This window comes from Chelonoidis abingdonii, chromosome 1 (assembly GCF_003597395.2).
Source record: "Chelonoidis abingdonii isolate Lonesome George chromosome 1, CheloAbing_2.0, whole genome shotgun sequence".
NCBI lineage: Eukaryota > Metazoa > Chordata > Testudines > Testudinidae > Chelonoidis > Chelonoidis abingdonii.
Window position 1 is genome coordinate 127,721,055 of NC_133769.1, and position 15,501 is coordinate 127,736,555.

General features: G+C 45.7%; 1 protein-coding gene across 1 annotated transcript; it reads left to right on the forward strand.

Annotated features, from left to right (window-relative positions):
* Window positions 1-7,262: 7,262 nt before the first annotated feature.
* KCNJ8 (potassium inwardly rectifying channel subfamily J member 8) lies at window positions 7,263-15,123 on the forward strand. The gene is made up of 2 exons (XM_032798338.2): window positions 7,263-7,705; window positions 13,049-15,123. The coding sequence occupies exons 1-2, from the start codon at window positions 7,341-7,343 to the stop codon at window positions 13,947-13,949; spliced, it is 1,266 nt and encodes a 421-aa protein (XP_032654229.1). The 5' UTR covers window positions 7,263-7,340; the 3' UTR covers window positions 13,950-15,123.
* The last annotated feature ends 378 nt before the right edge of the window (window positions 15,124-15,501 follow it).

A 15,501-nucleotide genomic window follows, 5' to 3' on the forward strand; every position in this document is an offset into this window, starting at 1 on the left:
ATCCTTCCTTGCAGTATCAAGAGGGGAAAGGGGAGGTGGGATGGCCTGAGCTTTTTCCGCGTTTGGCTAGCAGGGATCTTCCCTGCTACAGCCACCGCGGTGGGGGGAAGGAGAGTGTTAGACCACAATAATCATCCATGATACCCCCTGCACATGAACATATTCAACAGAACCGGCGCACCGTTCAACCCCGCTACACACCCACCAGAAACCACCCCGCCCCCGCCAGTTCCCCTCCCCCCCGACCCACCCCACGTGGGGCCAGGGAAAATGACTCATAACAGAGAAATTGGAAGGGGGGATGGTTCTGCTGATCAAAATAGATCAAGAGACAACACGCACCACACACGAACCGGGAAGTGCTTGTAATTATGGGAAACGAGGGCACCCTGGTTCTCATAACGGCGCAGAAGCGAAAGACAATCTTAACATTGGACGCATGCAGCTGAATTCTGCTGCGCAGACCTGCGCGTGAGAATCTCTAACACAGAGCTGCAAGGCATCTCAATATTAAGATGCCAAATGCGACCCTTGTAGTGAAATCACATGTGCCCATGTAAGGTGAATAGTCGATGTTCACACGTGAAAGAGTATAAGCATGTTCTGTAAACAGTTATCTTTGACTAAATAACTTCGTTCTCCTTTTTTTCTCTCTCTATCGCAGCAGCAAATTTTTCAAGCCCCTACTCATCCGAAGCTATATCAAATAAGGAGCGGAACAAAAAAAGACACAAGATCGAATGTCTAGAAATATGGAAGCGACCTGCAATGAAGAGCTTCATCTGATTGGCAGTGAAGGACAATGGTATTCAATTAAGAAAGAGCAGATGAACATGAGGACAGGAAGGACCAACGTGAGAAGCGAGGGACTCTTGAGATGAAGGTGGTGGCAGGAAGATCAGAGTGTAGGCACGCAAGATACGTGCGGGATGCAATGCTGGACTCTGCGTGATAAGCACGACATCCTCTGACGTCTGTGGCAGCCTTCAAGGACAAGCAGAGGGTCAAGAGTGCCACTGCAGCCCCTGTTAACCAGCCTCACCCCTCACCAAGTTCCATATCTCCTCACCAGACTTGTAAGACGGGTGGCGGGGAACGCTGCGTGCACCAGCCCACTCCATCCCCGTGGACAAGTCGCCACCAAAGGCTTCATTATTCGAACTTTTTTTAGTGGCTTTTCCTTCCCTCTGCTTCCTCCCAAACCACAACCTCGGCTACCTGCTCAGTTCTCTCCCTCTTTTTATAATGACTTAATAAAGAATACATGCTTTAAATGATAAGCTGACTTTATTTCCTAAAGCAAGCTGTAATACGAAGGGGACTGGTGGTCTGCTTCCGAATGAGTCACATCAGGGGAGGCTTTCATCAAAGGGAAAACCAAACACAGACGCAGTCACATTCATACCCGGCCTGTGATGAAACCTCTCTTCACCAGCTTCTCTGATGCCACACCGCTTCGTGGTGTGCTCCTTCTACTGCCCCTGGTTTGCAGCGCGTAATAGCAGCCAGGTGATTTGCTCAGCCTCATCCCGCCATAAAGCTCCCCCTTATCTCATAGAGATGTGAGCACAACAGCATCAGCAATAACAATGGGACATTGCGTCTGCGTAAGGTATGAGCGAGTCCAGAACTGTGTGCCAGCCGCGCCTTTAAAAACGGCAAATGCACATTCTATCACCCATTCTGACTTGCCAGCCTTGTAGTTGAACAGCTCCTGACTAACTGTCCCAGTGCTGCCTGGCTAATGACTTCATAAGCATCGCATCACGGGTAGCTGGTCCCCAGGAAACAGCAGGCATTTTCAACATCCCCAAAGTGTTTTCCGGTCTGGGAAGTAATTCCTTGCTGAAGCGTTTAAACAGAGTAGAGTCTAAGGCGCGAATTCATGACCCTCCTGGCATCCACGTGGAATTTGGTGAACTGTCCTTGCTCGATCCACGAGCTTGCTGCCAGCACCACTGAAAAGACCCCTTGGGGTTTACATACTAGGTGCCCTGGTGCTCCAGTGCCAAGATAGGGATATGGGTTCCATCTATCGCCCCACCACAGTTAGGGAATCCCATTGCAGCAAAGCCATCCACTATGACCTGCACGTTTCCCAGAGTCACACCTTTCGTGTGAGCTACAGCTGAAGAGCCCAATCCTTCAAGTGAATTCTGACTTCAAGGAAAGTTCTGCAGAGCACAGAGAAGACTCCAGTCAAATGCAGTGGGCTTTGGATCAAGCCTAAAAAGCAAAATCTACTTCTATATCATTCAATTATTTGATTATATTTTAAGGGCTTTGCCACAGAAACAAAAATCACCGAGAGGGTCTTTAAAGATGTAAGACATTATTAAAACTATACATAATAAATGTAAAGGAGATTACAAAAATATAGGAAGACAAGGGGTTTCATTTGATCAGGCTTTTGGCTGATCTACTGGTTTTAATAGAAGTCTTTCAATTAGATAATGAAACTAATCATAGTAATCTAACATCTAATTTAAATAATTGTTATTTAATTCTTTTATATTTCAAATTGTTTTTAAATATAATTTTTAATGTATTTAAAGCCAAAGCTTTAACATCCCTATTCAACTTTTTCATTTCAGGTTTAAAAGGTTTAGTGCCAAAGTATCTTAGGTTCCAATGTTTCATTTTCAAAAATGACATAGGCACTTAAGAACCTAAGTCCTATTGACTTTCAACAGAAACTGAAGGTTTAGGGTTATTGGAGATTTTTCAACCTGAAAGCAGAGAAAAGTTCATCTTTTCATGATATTTAGACTCCTGAGTCTCTAAGGGTATGTCTACACTAAGGGATTATTCCGATTTTACAGAAACCGGTTTTGTAAAACAGATTGTATAAATTTGAGTGGACCAGGCCACACTAAGCACATTAATTCAGAGGTGTGCGTCCATATACCGAGGCCAGAGTCGATTTCCAGAGCATTGTACTGTGGGTAGCTATCCTGTAGCTATCCCATAGTTCCCGCAGTCTCCCCCACCCATTGGAATTCTGGGCTGAGATCCCAATGCAAAAACAATGTCGAGGGTGATTCTGGGTAAATGTCATCACTCGTTCCTTCCTCCATGAAAGAAACAGCAGACAATCATTTTGCGCCCTTTTTCCCTGGATTGCCCTGGCAGATGCCATAGCATGGCAACCATGGAGCCTGTTTTGCCTTTTGTCACTGTCACCGTATGTGTACTGGATCTGCTGCTGCAGATGCGTATGCCGGCTAAACACACGCAGCATTTCATTTGCCTTGAAATAAATAGCAGAGCACACGTTAACCGATCCCCTTTGCACATCTGCCATTTAATAAAAAAAACAACAAAAATAAAATAAAAAATGGTATGAGATGTGTATGGTCAATCAATGCAGTTCCCTGTACCGTCTGCTGCGTCCCTTCATGTGTGTTTCTGGTGGCCTCACTGAGGTTCAGCCAGGGGTCGCCCCTGGACCCAAAAAATGGAATCTGCTGCCTGGTCATTCCCTTTGTTTTATTGTTTTGTCTAAAATAGAGGTCAGTCCTGCCTAGATCGAATATGCGGCAAGCGTGGATAGAGAACCAGAGAGCACAGGCAATCCTCCCGCACTCCAAACGCCATGTTCAGGACCGCCCAGAAGAGATCCACAGACAGAGAAATGATGAGCTAACATTAGCCATTGCTAAGGCGTGCCCCTGCACAATCCACCTGTTGCTATTCCCTCCTCCCCAGCCCTCCCTGGGGGCCCCCGGATGTGTGTTGGCGGGACTTTACCGTTGCGTGTTCCCCCCCCTTATTCAACCTGTAAGATTTGTGTGTATGAAGTTATAAAGCATGCGCGGAATAAGAAACACTGACTTTTAGTGAAATACATGAGGGAGGAAGCTCAGCCTGCTATGATAGTTCAGCAGACCTTAAAGGGTGGCAGGGAGAGGGACCCAGCCTCCCACTGCTATGATAGTCCAGGCAGACAGAATCTTTTCTTTACAACATGACAGGGGTGGGGCTGATGGAGCTCCGTCTCCACTGCTATGATGAAGACGTACAGCTGTTCTTGTTACCATCTGCCTGGGAAATCATGTTGGGAATCATTTCCCTTTTTACCCAGTGCGCCCCCCAGGCCGACCTCACCGAGGCCCACCACGCAGGAGCACTACGGACTGGATACTCTCAGTATGTGTCGGATGATGAGATAGCAGTCATACAATTGACCATCGCACCAGGAACGGCGGGATGCTGGCTGTGTTCAGCGCTGCAGCAACCCTGTCTCGCCAGCAGTGTCGTACTCGCCTGCGGTCGCGTCCGTCTGCTTGACCAGTGCAGTAGCTCGCATGCCAGTAGATCTCATAGGGTGACATTGAAAAAAGGCGAATTTATCCACTCCTGCTTACTGAAACACCTGGGGGGAACATGTTTTTTGCCCTTCAGCTTTGGAGAGCTCAGCCAAAGGTGGACGGTGGGGGGAGGGGGCGAAATGCTTTTCGGAGACTGCGGGAACCTGGGATAGCTGGAGGTCTCGTACCCCCTCCCTTCCTGTCCATGGCAGTCCATTCTTTTGATTATCTTTGGCGTTCCATTTCACTTGTCACACAGCACTTGCTGTGGCCTCTGTCGATCGTATGAAGCTGGAGATTTTTTCAAATGCTTTTTTTCATTTTCTCTTCTGGTAACGGAGCTCTAATAGAAACAGTTTGTCTCCCCACACAGCGTCAGATCCAGACTTCCGTAGGTCCTGCTGGAGCTCTTTTTGGACATTTGGGGGACTTGCATCACCATCGTGCTGATCAACAGGTGGACAGGACTGGTCCCAGACATTTCTCGAGAGCCCACGCTGGAAAACAGGAAGTTAATCTAAAAAATTCAAAGTTCGCGAGGACTTTGTTTTTCCTGGTTGTCTTACCTGGCCAGATGCATCCAAGTTCCGATTGCTTTCCACGTAGCTGGTCACAATGGTGCCAGCGTGGGATCCGCCCGAGAGCCCATGGGGCCGGACGCTACAATCGTTGATTTGTGGCCCACTAACCCTATCTAATGTGCGAATAGCCTAATTATCACGCTACTTCTCTCATCGGGGAGGAGTACATGAAATGTATTTAAAGAGACCCTTGTATTCAATGTAAAGGCCTCGTTTGTGTGGATGTTTTGCAGGGTTAAAGTCGGTTTAACGACTGCTTGTGGGATACCGCCCGGAGGCCAATACCGTTGATTTGTGGCCACACTAACCCTAATCTGACATGGCAATACCAATTTCAGCGCTACTCCTCTCATCGGGGAGGAGTACAGAAATCGATTTAAAGAGCCCTTTATATCAATGTAAAGGGCCTCGTTGTGTGGAAGGGTGCAGGGTTAAATCGGTTTAACGCTGCTAAATTTGGTTTAAACACGTAGTGTAGACCAGGCCTAAGACACTTTTGAAAATGGGAATTTGTCAGAAGCACCTACATGACATTGCAGCCTATGTTACCCTGTCTCTGCCTTATTATATGGCTTGGGGAAGAGCAACCCCTATAGTCTTTACACAGGCAAATCTCCCATTGAGTAGAATGGAGTTTTGCCTGAGTAGGGACTGCAGGATCAGTGCCCTATTATCCTGACCTTTACAGTTTAAAAAAATAAAACCAAACCCTTCTGTGTATCAATGGAGTTTTGGATTCAAGAATAACCCCCTTCCAAAACAACAACAAAAACAGTTGGGAGCAGTTTAAAAGTGTTTGGGGTGCGGGGCTGTGATCTGTCCCCCCCTTTTCCTCTCTCCCACCCTGTCCCACACACCACTTCAACACACTCCCCTTTACCCCCGCACTTCCGCCGGGGGCTGCTTGCCGCCCCGCAGCTCCGGGACGACCCGTCACGAAATAGATAGAGCCTTACACAACCGGCTGCTTTGCTGAGCATCACCTCCCCCTGGAGCCCCGCGGGGAAGGAAGGAAGCCGCCCTTGGGAGACAGAGATCAGCTTCCTGAACTTGTCCTGTACAGCAGCACTAAGCCAGCCTGCCCCCGCAGGGGATCTTCGCTGCTGGCTTCTGCTGCTGCCCCGGTGCGTTGGGCGTTCGGCTGGGATGTGACCAGGCAGCTCCGGGGGTCTGAGCCAGCGCTCCGGCTCGGGATTTTTGTAAGTTTCAGCTTTCCTTCTGGGGTCTTTGCACTTCCTAGTCAGAGATCTCCTCCCCTTAAACAAGCCGAACAAAGTAAGATCAGGTGCCTGCAGGCGTCATTCTCCCTTTGAAATGGAAGGATCAACAGTGGGGCGTTTTCTCTCCTTGAAAGCGGAGAGGATTTCGATTTAAAGTGTCAGGTTCCTCCCTCCTCCCAGGTTAGGTCGGGCTGGGGGAGGGTAGAGAGGGGATTTTGTTGTTGTTAATTTACACATATTCTACTTATTTAGTGTCGCATCGTATTCATTAGTAACATTTGAGGGGCAAAAAAAACTGAAAGAGATTAGGTGAAATTTAGATGCATTATGATGGTAATTGCCGGGTGGCGGGGGGCAGGGGGTGCAAAGCACTATGCCGATTTTCAGTGCCAGACCAGCTTTTTATGATTTTAATCGCATGCATAGTTTATTATACAAAATAAAATATTTATTTTAATGTTCATTATTATTGTTTGCTTGATTTGGATGGGGGGGGAACCCTCCCTAACTCAACAAGTGGTCAATAATTTCCCAGCCAGGTAATGTAATATTTCCCCACACATTTCTATTTTAATTTGAAATACATGATGCTTTGGGACCAGACTGTCAGCCCTTATTCATGTGAGTGAATAACATACCGGTTGTCTTACTGACCTCAGTAGGGCTATTTGGAAAGGCTCATCTAGGTGAGCTCCACTATCATGCCCTTGTTAAAAAAGGGTCAGATTCTGCACATTTGTAAGCATGCAAGTAACACTTACTCATATAAGCACTCCCATTCAGCAGAGTAATCACTTGCCTGCAGTTGCTTGCATGGTTAACTGTCTCCGTAGGATCCGTCCTTAGAGCATGGATCATTATTTACTTTGGTGCACAGTCATAAGGCCTTTCTGTGGCCTTCCTCACTCTACCAGTGTCCAAAATAAATCACTATTTTTATTCATTTTATGATTTGGCCCTAACTGCTTTTATAACAATCACAGTCTAAAATGAGCATATAATAGCACTGTAGAATAATCTTACAGTGACGTTTAACTTAACAGCTGTTCCCACAACGACCATCTACTCAACATACCTATTACTTTTATTGTCTGGGAAAAATGGGAAATAGATGGCAAACTAGATCTTGTTCTTTCTTTCCTCAGAATGTAGGAAGACAGATAAGGGACAAAAGAGAGACCAGTGGAAAAGCACTTGTGTCCTGCTAGGTGGACTATGGTGGCAGGAAGATGTTGGCCAGGAAGAGTATCATCCCGGAAGAATATGTGCTGGCACGGATTGCTGCTGAGAATCTTCGCAAGCCACGCATCCGGGACCAGCCTCGCAAAGCTCGTTTCATTGCCAAGAGCGGGGCATGCAATTTGGCTCACAAGAACATCCGCGAGCAGGGCCGCTTCTTGCAAGACATCTTCACCACCCTGGTGGACCTGAAGTGGCGCCACACGCTGGTGATCTTTACCATGTCCTTCCTGTGCAGCTGGTTGCTCTTTGCCATGATGTGGTGGCTGGTGGCTTTTGCCCATGGAGACATGTATGCTAGCACCGAGAACTGTACAGGCAGTACTAAGTGGACACCATGCGTGACATGTGTCAGGTAAAGTACAGTAGAAGGTATAAGGAATAGCAATGATGTGAATGCCATGCTGCCCAAACCTAAAACTAGGCTTTGGTTTACTTAAACTGTTCTGTACAGTATAGACAAGTGAAAAGTTGAGTGTTCTCCACTAGGTTCCACCAAATCCTACAAACACCCCAGACTTGGGAAATACTGTACCTCAGAATTCTTTCATCCTTACCAGATCTCCTAAAATCTGATAGTGACAGAGACCCTGCTGCTTTTCAGATGTCTCTACAGTATGTTGATAACTTTCCGTGCCTGTAAAGATAGAGCCTGCTTCAACAAAGTGGCCCTTAGGTGTGTGTTGTCAATGGTTTAGTCCTGTCTTCATCAATAACACTATCTTGAACATGGTGTGGTCCATAATGAATTTCACCTCCTGACACAACAAGAAATAGCTTATCTTGAGAACTATATTTTGGCTTCAGAAAATCAGTCCAAACTTTCATAGATGACTACTGAATTTGGGTGCTACATTTTCTGGCTTGTCCAATTTATGACACCTTAGTGAGACTTGATTTCCAGAAAATGGAAAGCATCTGAATATTAGGCATCTTTTAGATGTCTCTAGTTGGGAAGCCAAAAATGGAAGTACCCAAAATCATTGTCACTTATGAAGATTTAGACTATCGATTTTAATTATAGGACAAGTGCTGTGACACACTGTATCAGTATTTATGTCAGACAACAAGAACTGATTTAAAACGCTACCAGAGTACTACGATAGGTGTCACAGGAGTGTGTTATTTTCCTTTTACTACCAACAAAACTCCCAGAACCCTAGCACTTTCCAGAGCACCAGCCAAATGACTGATCAGGAGGGAATTTCAGTATGTTTCCAGACTCCAAAGAGCAAACATTAATAGAAGCAAGCAATGAGACCATTCTGTGATATGTGCAGTAAGATCCTTATTTATAGTACTCGTTCTTTGAACAGAAAGGGCCTGATTAAAGGTTGCCCTGTCATTTACACCAGTGCAAGGTGGGTGGAAAATGGTACTGAATCAGAATGGTTGCATTTTGCATGCATTTTGCATACACATTGCATTGTTATTGGGACCACACAAGGGGCAAGGTGCTGTAGAATTAGACTCATAATAGCTGTGTCCACTTTTTTCTCCCTCTCTGTCTCGGTGACACAAACACCATGGTAGCATGTACAAAATTCCAAGTGGTATTATTTCTGGCATAAATAGGACCAGGTTCTTCATCTCTTCCCTTGTTTTTATGCTGCTTTCCTAAGTGGGGCTATTCCTCTTCCAAGATGGACTAAACTTCATTACATTGATTGATTTTACATTTATTTATTCTTGGGAACTGGCTGCAAGCCAGAGCTTCTGAAATGAGCAATTATGGCTCAGATCACCTCTGTGAGGGAACTCTGTCAGGCTCATTTTTCATAGCATCTCCTGTCTGTTGTTCAAGGAAAGGCGGGGCAGGGTTTGCAGCAGCAGATAAGGCTCCATTCCACAAATGTGCTACTCTCTGGGGATCTACCGGAAGGAAGGACCATTGGGCATTGAGCTTTCTACATTTGGTCTGGGACTTCCTGCCTTGCCTTTCAGCTTCAAAGTAGCAGCGCAGCTCCAATGGAGCCTCTCCTATGGGACTTTCTTGCTGGCTGCTACCCCGGGACGTCCCCTTCCCAGAGGACGTTTCAAGGCAATGGAATGCACATGCACTGAAGTTCACACTGATTCATTTTTTGTGAGGAATCTGCACGATACTCGGCCTTATGCAAGCTGGGGGTCACATGAGCACAACCGCTTTTAAGCCGTGCCTCCTGCTGCCATGTCCCTAGTAATCCCTTACACTAGGAGACTGCTTAACTGTCTGCTTCAGGCAGTTTTATGGCTGCTTTCTGCTGCCAATGTGGTGCAAATGGGCTGCGTCCAGAACAAGGTTCTGGCCCTCTCTCTATTCCATCCACTGGCATTACCACTGATAAGCGTCCACCTAGTCCATGCAGGATTTAGGTACAAAATCCCTATTCAAACAACAGTTCCAGTGAGGTCACTACATTTTGCTGCAAGGGAAATGTGAAGGGTTATTATAACCAACTGAAACATAGGCGCGGGAACTATGGGTGTGGGGGATGCTGCAGCACCCCTGGGCTCCTGGCTTATAGTCCAGTGCCTGGGGACTTCGCTGCTGGCCCGGCACTCAGGATCCCAGCTGCTTTAGGAGACACCTTGGTTTGAAATTTGTAACCAACATTTAGAACTCATAGAACACTTTATGTTTTCAAAATGCTACATAACTATTAACAACACCTCTCTGTGGTAGGTAAATATTTGTTATCCTGCCCATTTTCCAGACAGGCAAATTGTTGCCAAAACTGAAATGAGAATCAGTGACAGACTTGGGATTATTACAATTAGGAGCTCCCTGGCTTTTACTTCTGTGTTCATGTGCTCAGCTTGCTAGACCATAGTTTCTTCAAGAACTGAGTTTACACTATAAAAAAATGTGGATTCTTTTTCAAATGAATCATTTTAAAAGGAAATTGGAGTATTTGAAATTTTAGCCATACACTTCGCTCTGCATGTGGCTGAATATTCGTTACCCTTTCACTAATTTCATTAAATACCATATTAACCCCTTCATTCCTGAATTCTTTAGAACTATGTGCAAAAAACAAAAAACAAAAAAATAAAAAAAAAACACAAAAAACACCTCATTGGTGATGACTTCCAAGAATGAAAAGCTTTTAAAAGCCCCTGGTTTTAAAACATGCTTATCAAATTTGGATTAGAGCCAGTGAGAACTCAGCAGTAACATTACTTGGAGTCACTTCCTTTAAGATGAGTTTTCTCTTTCCACAGGAAAAATCTCTCTGATTTTGCATGAGCTATAAAACATTTTGAATTCTCTTTGTGACTCCTCGTCCTCTAGTAGTTCAAAGGACTGTTCCGACCTGTCTGAAGACATAGTCAAATGCTATGTCTAAACTACATGGGAGGTTGACCTACACTACGCAACTCCAGCTACATGAATAACATATCTGGAGTCGAAGTACCTTAGGTCGAGTTACCGTGGGAGGTTGACAAGAGAAACTCTCCCATTGACTTACCTTACTCTTCTCGTTGGGCGTAGAGTACAGGCGTCAACTGGAGAGTGATCTGCTGTCAATTTGGTGGGCATAGACCCACAAAATCGACCGCCAGTGGATTGATCTCAGAGCATCAATCCCAGCTGTAGTGTAGACCTACCCAAAGAGTTAGTTAAGAGTTGATCAGGTTTTGTTCTTCCAAAACCAAACCTGAAACAAAGGGTGGTTCAGTGCTACCTTTGTGGAAAGGCCGTATATATTTCATTAACATAGCTCCGTTATGTACGTAGATGTTACATCTGCATGGACTGTAATACATGAAAAGGGCCATTGTCATATTTGTTCATATGCATCGATATAAGATTCCATGTATGGCATGTCCAATAAATAATCCACATGCTACTTATGTAGCATTTACATATAAGTTACAAACCTAGATCCAGATTTAAATTTGGCCTTATCTTGACAGTGAGTTGAACCAAAATGCTAGGTCAAACCACCCCCAACCTTTGGGAGATGAAGGGAATGAGTGTAGAGGCCCATTGACTTCACTAAGCTGCCTAGCCCCACTGGCTTACTCAGTCATGAATAGCATGGTTGCTGCAGGAGCCATGCCTCTAGGGGTTTCCGCTAGTGTGATTATCCCCAAAGCCCACTGATGGGGCTATGTACTGGGTTGTGCTCTGTCCTAGCCGTGGCACGCCCTCTGTGGGTAGTGTCCTGCCCGTTGTCTGCCCTGCTGTTTGTCTGTTTGGGAGCTGTGTTGCTCCCTGGCTTGCGGAGTCCTCTTCTGGATGCAGCCCTCCGGCTGTGCCCCACTCGGATCTCTCCCGTCTCAGGGGTATCCAGAGTCCTCAGTCTGCACCTGCCCTCATGGCCCACTGCAGCCCCAGAGTCTAGCCCTCTGCCTCAGGGGCAAGCGACAGTCTGTATCGGGCCACACTCCTCCACGGCCAGTTGCAGTGTAAGTGGAAGAAGGGGGGGACCCAGGCCTGCCCACTACTCTGTGTCCCAGCCCAGGAGTCCCTATGGCGGCAGCCATGTCCTCCCTTCCTCTCCCCTCTACTGCTTGCACTCCCTGGGCCACTTCTCCTTTGGCCCTTGGACCTTCTCAGCCCTTCTAGTCAGGGGCTGCAGCCTGCAGGTCACAGGCAGGAGGCCTCTCTCTGCTCCCCAGAGCCTGCCCAGCACTGCTCTGTTCAAGGTGTTACCTCCTTACCTCAGGGCCCAGTCCTTCTCCCTTGCTAGTCAGGGAGAGACTGCTCTCTCCTTTGCTAGGCAGCCTTCATATAGGGCCCAAGTGGCCTCTTTCTTTGCCCTGATTGGGTCTCCACAGGCCTTTGCTGACTGTCTGCCAGTCTGCACAGCCTCTCTGGCCTATTCCAGCCCTTTTTCTCATGGAGTGGGACAGCCTCCCCACTACAGGCTAGAAGTCCAGAAGGGAAAGTAGTGTAAGGGTACATCTAAACTACCCGCCAGATCAGCGGGTGGTGATCAATCTATCGGGGATCAATTTATCACATCTAGTGTAGATGCAATAAATCGATCCCCAATCGCTCTGCCATCGACTTCTGTACTCCACCATGGTGAGAGGCAGAAGCGGAGTTGACGGGAGAGTGGCGGCAGTCAACCCCGCACCATGAGGGTGCGAGGTAATTTGACTTAAGATATGTTGACTTCAGCTACACTATCCTTGTAGCTGAAGTTGCGTATCTTGGGCTGACCCCACCCCCCACCCCCCATGTAGACCAGGCCTAAATTAACTCAGGCTGTACTCACTGCACAGTTTCCCCTCACTGGTTTGGAGAATGGAAGAATCTAGAAAAGTCAACCATCTCATCCACACTCCTGCCTCCACACCCCTGCCAGCTCTGTGGAAGGGGAAGGTGGTGTGCTCCTGACTCAGAGGTTTCATTGAGTGGAGGGAAAGAAAAGAACACTCCAAGAGTTAGAGCTCTCTGCCTGCTGACATGGAGAGGAATATGGACTATTAGGCAGGGAGGTTAGGAGAATTGTCGAAGGCCAGAGAGAGAGTCAATGCCAGTATTCAGGATTTCCAGGCTCTCAGGTCTGTCCTTTGACCATTAAACAATGGCTCTTGCTCCTGCAAATGTTGAGCATGCAAAACTGCCACTGAAGTTAATGGGAGTTTTAAGTGTGCAACAATTGCAAGAATGAACTCTTCCATTGCTTCCTATTCAGTGTACACTGTTAACTTTTCTACTTGAGGTATTTAGATAACTAATTGTATGCAATTTTCTCTGTAGGTCTTTCACTTCTGCTTTCCTCTTCTCCATTGAAGTTCAAGTGACCATTGGTTTTGGGGGCAGAATGATGACAGAGGAATGTCCCATGGCCATCACTGTCCTGATTCTGCAGAACATTGTAGGTTTGATTATCAATGCCGTCATGCTGGGCTGCATATTTATGAAAACTGCCCAGGCTCACAGAAGGGCAGAGACCTTGATTTTCAGCCGGCATGCAGTGATTGCCGTTCGGAATGGCAGACTTTGCTTCATGTTCAGAGTGGGAGACCTGAGGAAAAGCATGATCATCAGTGCCTCGGTGAGAATACAGGTAGTGAAGAAGACGACTACGCCTGAAGGGGAGATCATCCCTATACATCAGCAAGACATCCCTGTGGATAACCCTATTGAAAGCAATAACATTTTCCTGGTGGCTCCTTTGATCATTTGCCATGTCATAGACAAGCGGAGTCCTCTCTACGATATCTCTGCTAGTGACCTTGTCAACCAAGATTTAGAACTTATAGTGGTACTTGAAGGAGTAGTAGAAACCACTGGCATCACCACACAAGCAAGAACATCTTACATAGCAGAGGAGATCCTGTGGGGCCACCGCTTTGTGCCCATTGTAACAGAAGAGGAAGGTGTGTACGCGGTTGATTATTCCAAGTTTGGCAACACAATCAAGGTAGCAGCTCCGCGGTGCAGCGCTAGGGAGCTGGATGAAAAGCCTTCCATTCTCATCCAGACTCTTCAGAAGAGTGAGCTGTCTCATCAAAACTCTCTGCGGAAACGCAACTCCATGAGGAGGAATAATTCCATGAGGCGGAACAACTCCATGAGGAGGAACAACTCTTCCCTCATTGTGCCCAAAGTACAGTTTATAACGCCCGAGGGGAATCAGTGTGTGTGTGAAACATGATATACAACCTCACATGAGGCAGAGTCTCTGATAAAGGTTGAGAGGCCAAAAATGTTTTTAAAGAAACAGATGCAAAATAGAACTGTACTGGAGCTATTTATTCTTTTACTTAATGAAAGCATCACATAACAGCAGTAGGAAACACTATAGCACTAGGCATATTAATGAATAATGGCACTCAGAGTAAAGGAAGCATGATTCACTCATGTAATGCATTTTGTATTAATATGTGTTTTAGTGGCATGTTAGATTTTTTTTCCTGTCAAGGAAATCTATCTGATGCTTTTCTATAGACTGTCATAAAATGTGTTTTACTTTTTACTTCTGGATTACACACTGTCAGACAGTGGGCTGATTTTCAATATCACTGTGCACCTAGTAGCTTCCAATTATTTATGTAGAATGTATGGATTTAAGGTTAATAGATTCATTGATTCCAAAGGCCAGAAAGGACTTCTCTGGTCATCTAGTCTGTCCTCCTATATATCATACACCATAGAACTTCTCCAAAATATTTGCTAATGCACATCAGATCTTGATTTAAAAATTGCCACTCCTGGAGGATCTACCATGACCTTTGGTAAATTGTCTCAATGATTAATTACCCTGACTGTTAAAAAAATATGCCTTATTTCCCATCTGAATTTGTCTAGCTTCAACTTCCAGCCATTGGATCTTGTTATACCTTTGTCTGTTAAACTGAAGAGCCCATTATCATATATTTGTTCCCCTTGTAGGTAATTATAAACTTTAATCAAATCACCACTTAACCTTCTCCTTGATAAGCTAAATAGATTGAGCTCCTTGAGTCTAACACCATGAGACATGTTTTCTAATCCATTAATCATTCTTGTGGCTCTTCTCTGAACCAATTTATCAACATCCTTCTTAAATTGTGAGCACCAGAACTGGACACAGTATTGCAGCAGCAGTCACAGCAGTGCTAAATACAGAGATAAAATAACCTCTCTACTCCTAATCAAGATTCCCTGTTCATGCATCCAAGGATCACATTAACCCTGTTAGTCACAGCATTGTTTTTTGGAAGTACAGTGTTCATAAACAATTTCCCATTATCTTTCAATTTACTCTGATTAAATTCTTCTTCCCAGGTGATTTGCCTCAGAATTGTTTTCAGCTTTGTGAAATTGGCCCTTTTAAAGCACCATGTGTTTGTGTGAATATGGATAACTAGTTTGGACTTTATTCTGTTTGCACATTATAAAGTCTGTTTTGCGGGGGGTAATACTCTGGCTCCACAAAAGTCAATGGCAAACCCCATCCCGATTTCAGTGGGGCCAGGATTTCACTCGCAGTTTTTAAAATCTTGGTTCCACTGGTTTCTGAAAAAGTCATTAGCAACAGAAGGCCAGACTAATTAAAGAAATGAAAACCGCACTCTTTAGCACCACTGTTGGCAACACCAGTACTGATTGATCACAGGACCACAGCTTAAAAGTGGTTGTGCCATGACCCCAACCCACCAGCTCTGTGGCCTGTGGAACTTTGAACAAGTGCCAAAACCTGGGAGTGAGGGATGATGTTTGCCACC

Excerpts from the sequence above, each read along its gene's own strand:
- KCNJ8 (XM_032798338.2), top strand. The coding sequence starts at position 7,341 with ATGTTGGCCAGGAAGAGTATCATCCCGGAAGAATATGTGCTGGCACGG. Across the intron at positions 7,706-13,048 it reads CCATGCGTGACATGTGTCAG|GTCTTTCACTTCTGCTTTCC; the intron begins GTAAAGTACAGT and ends TTTTCTCTGTAG.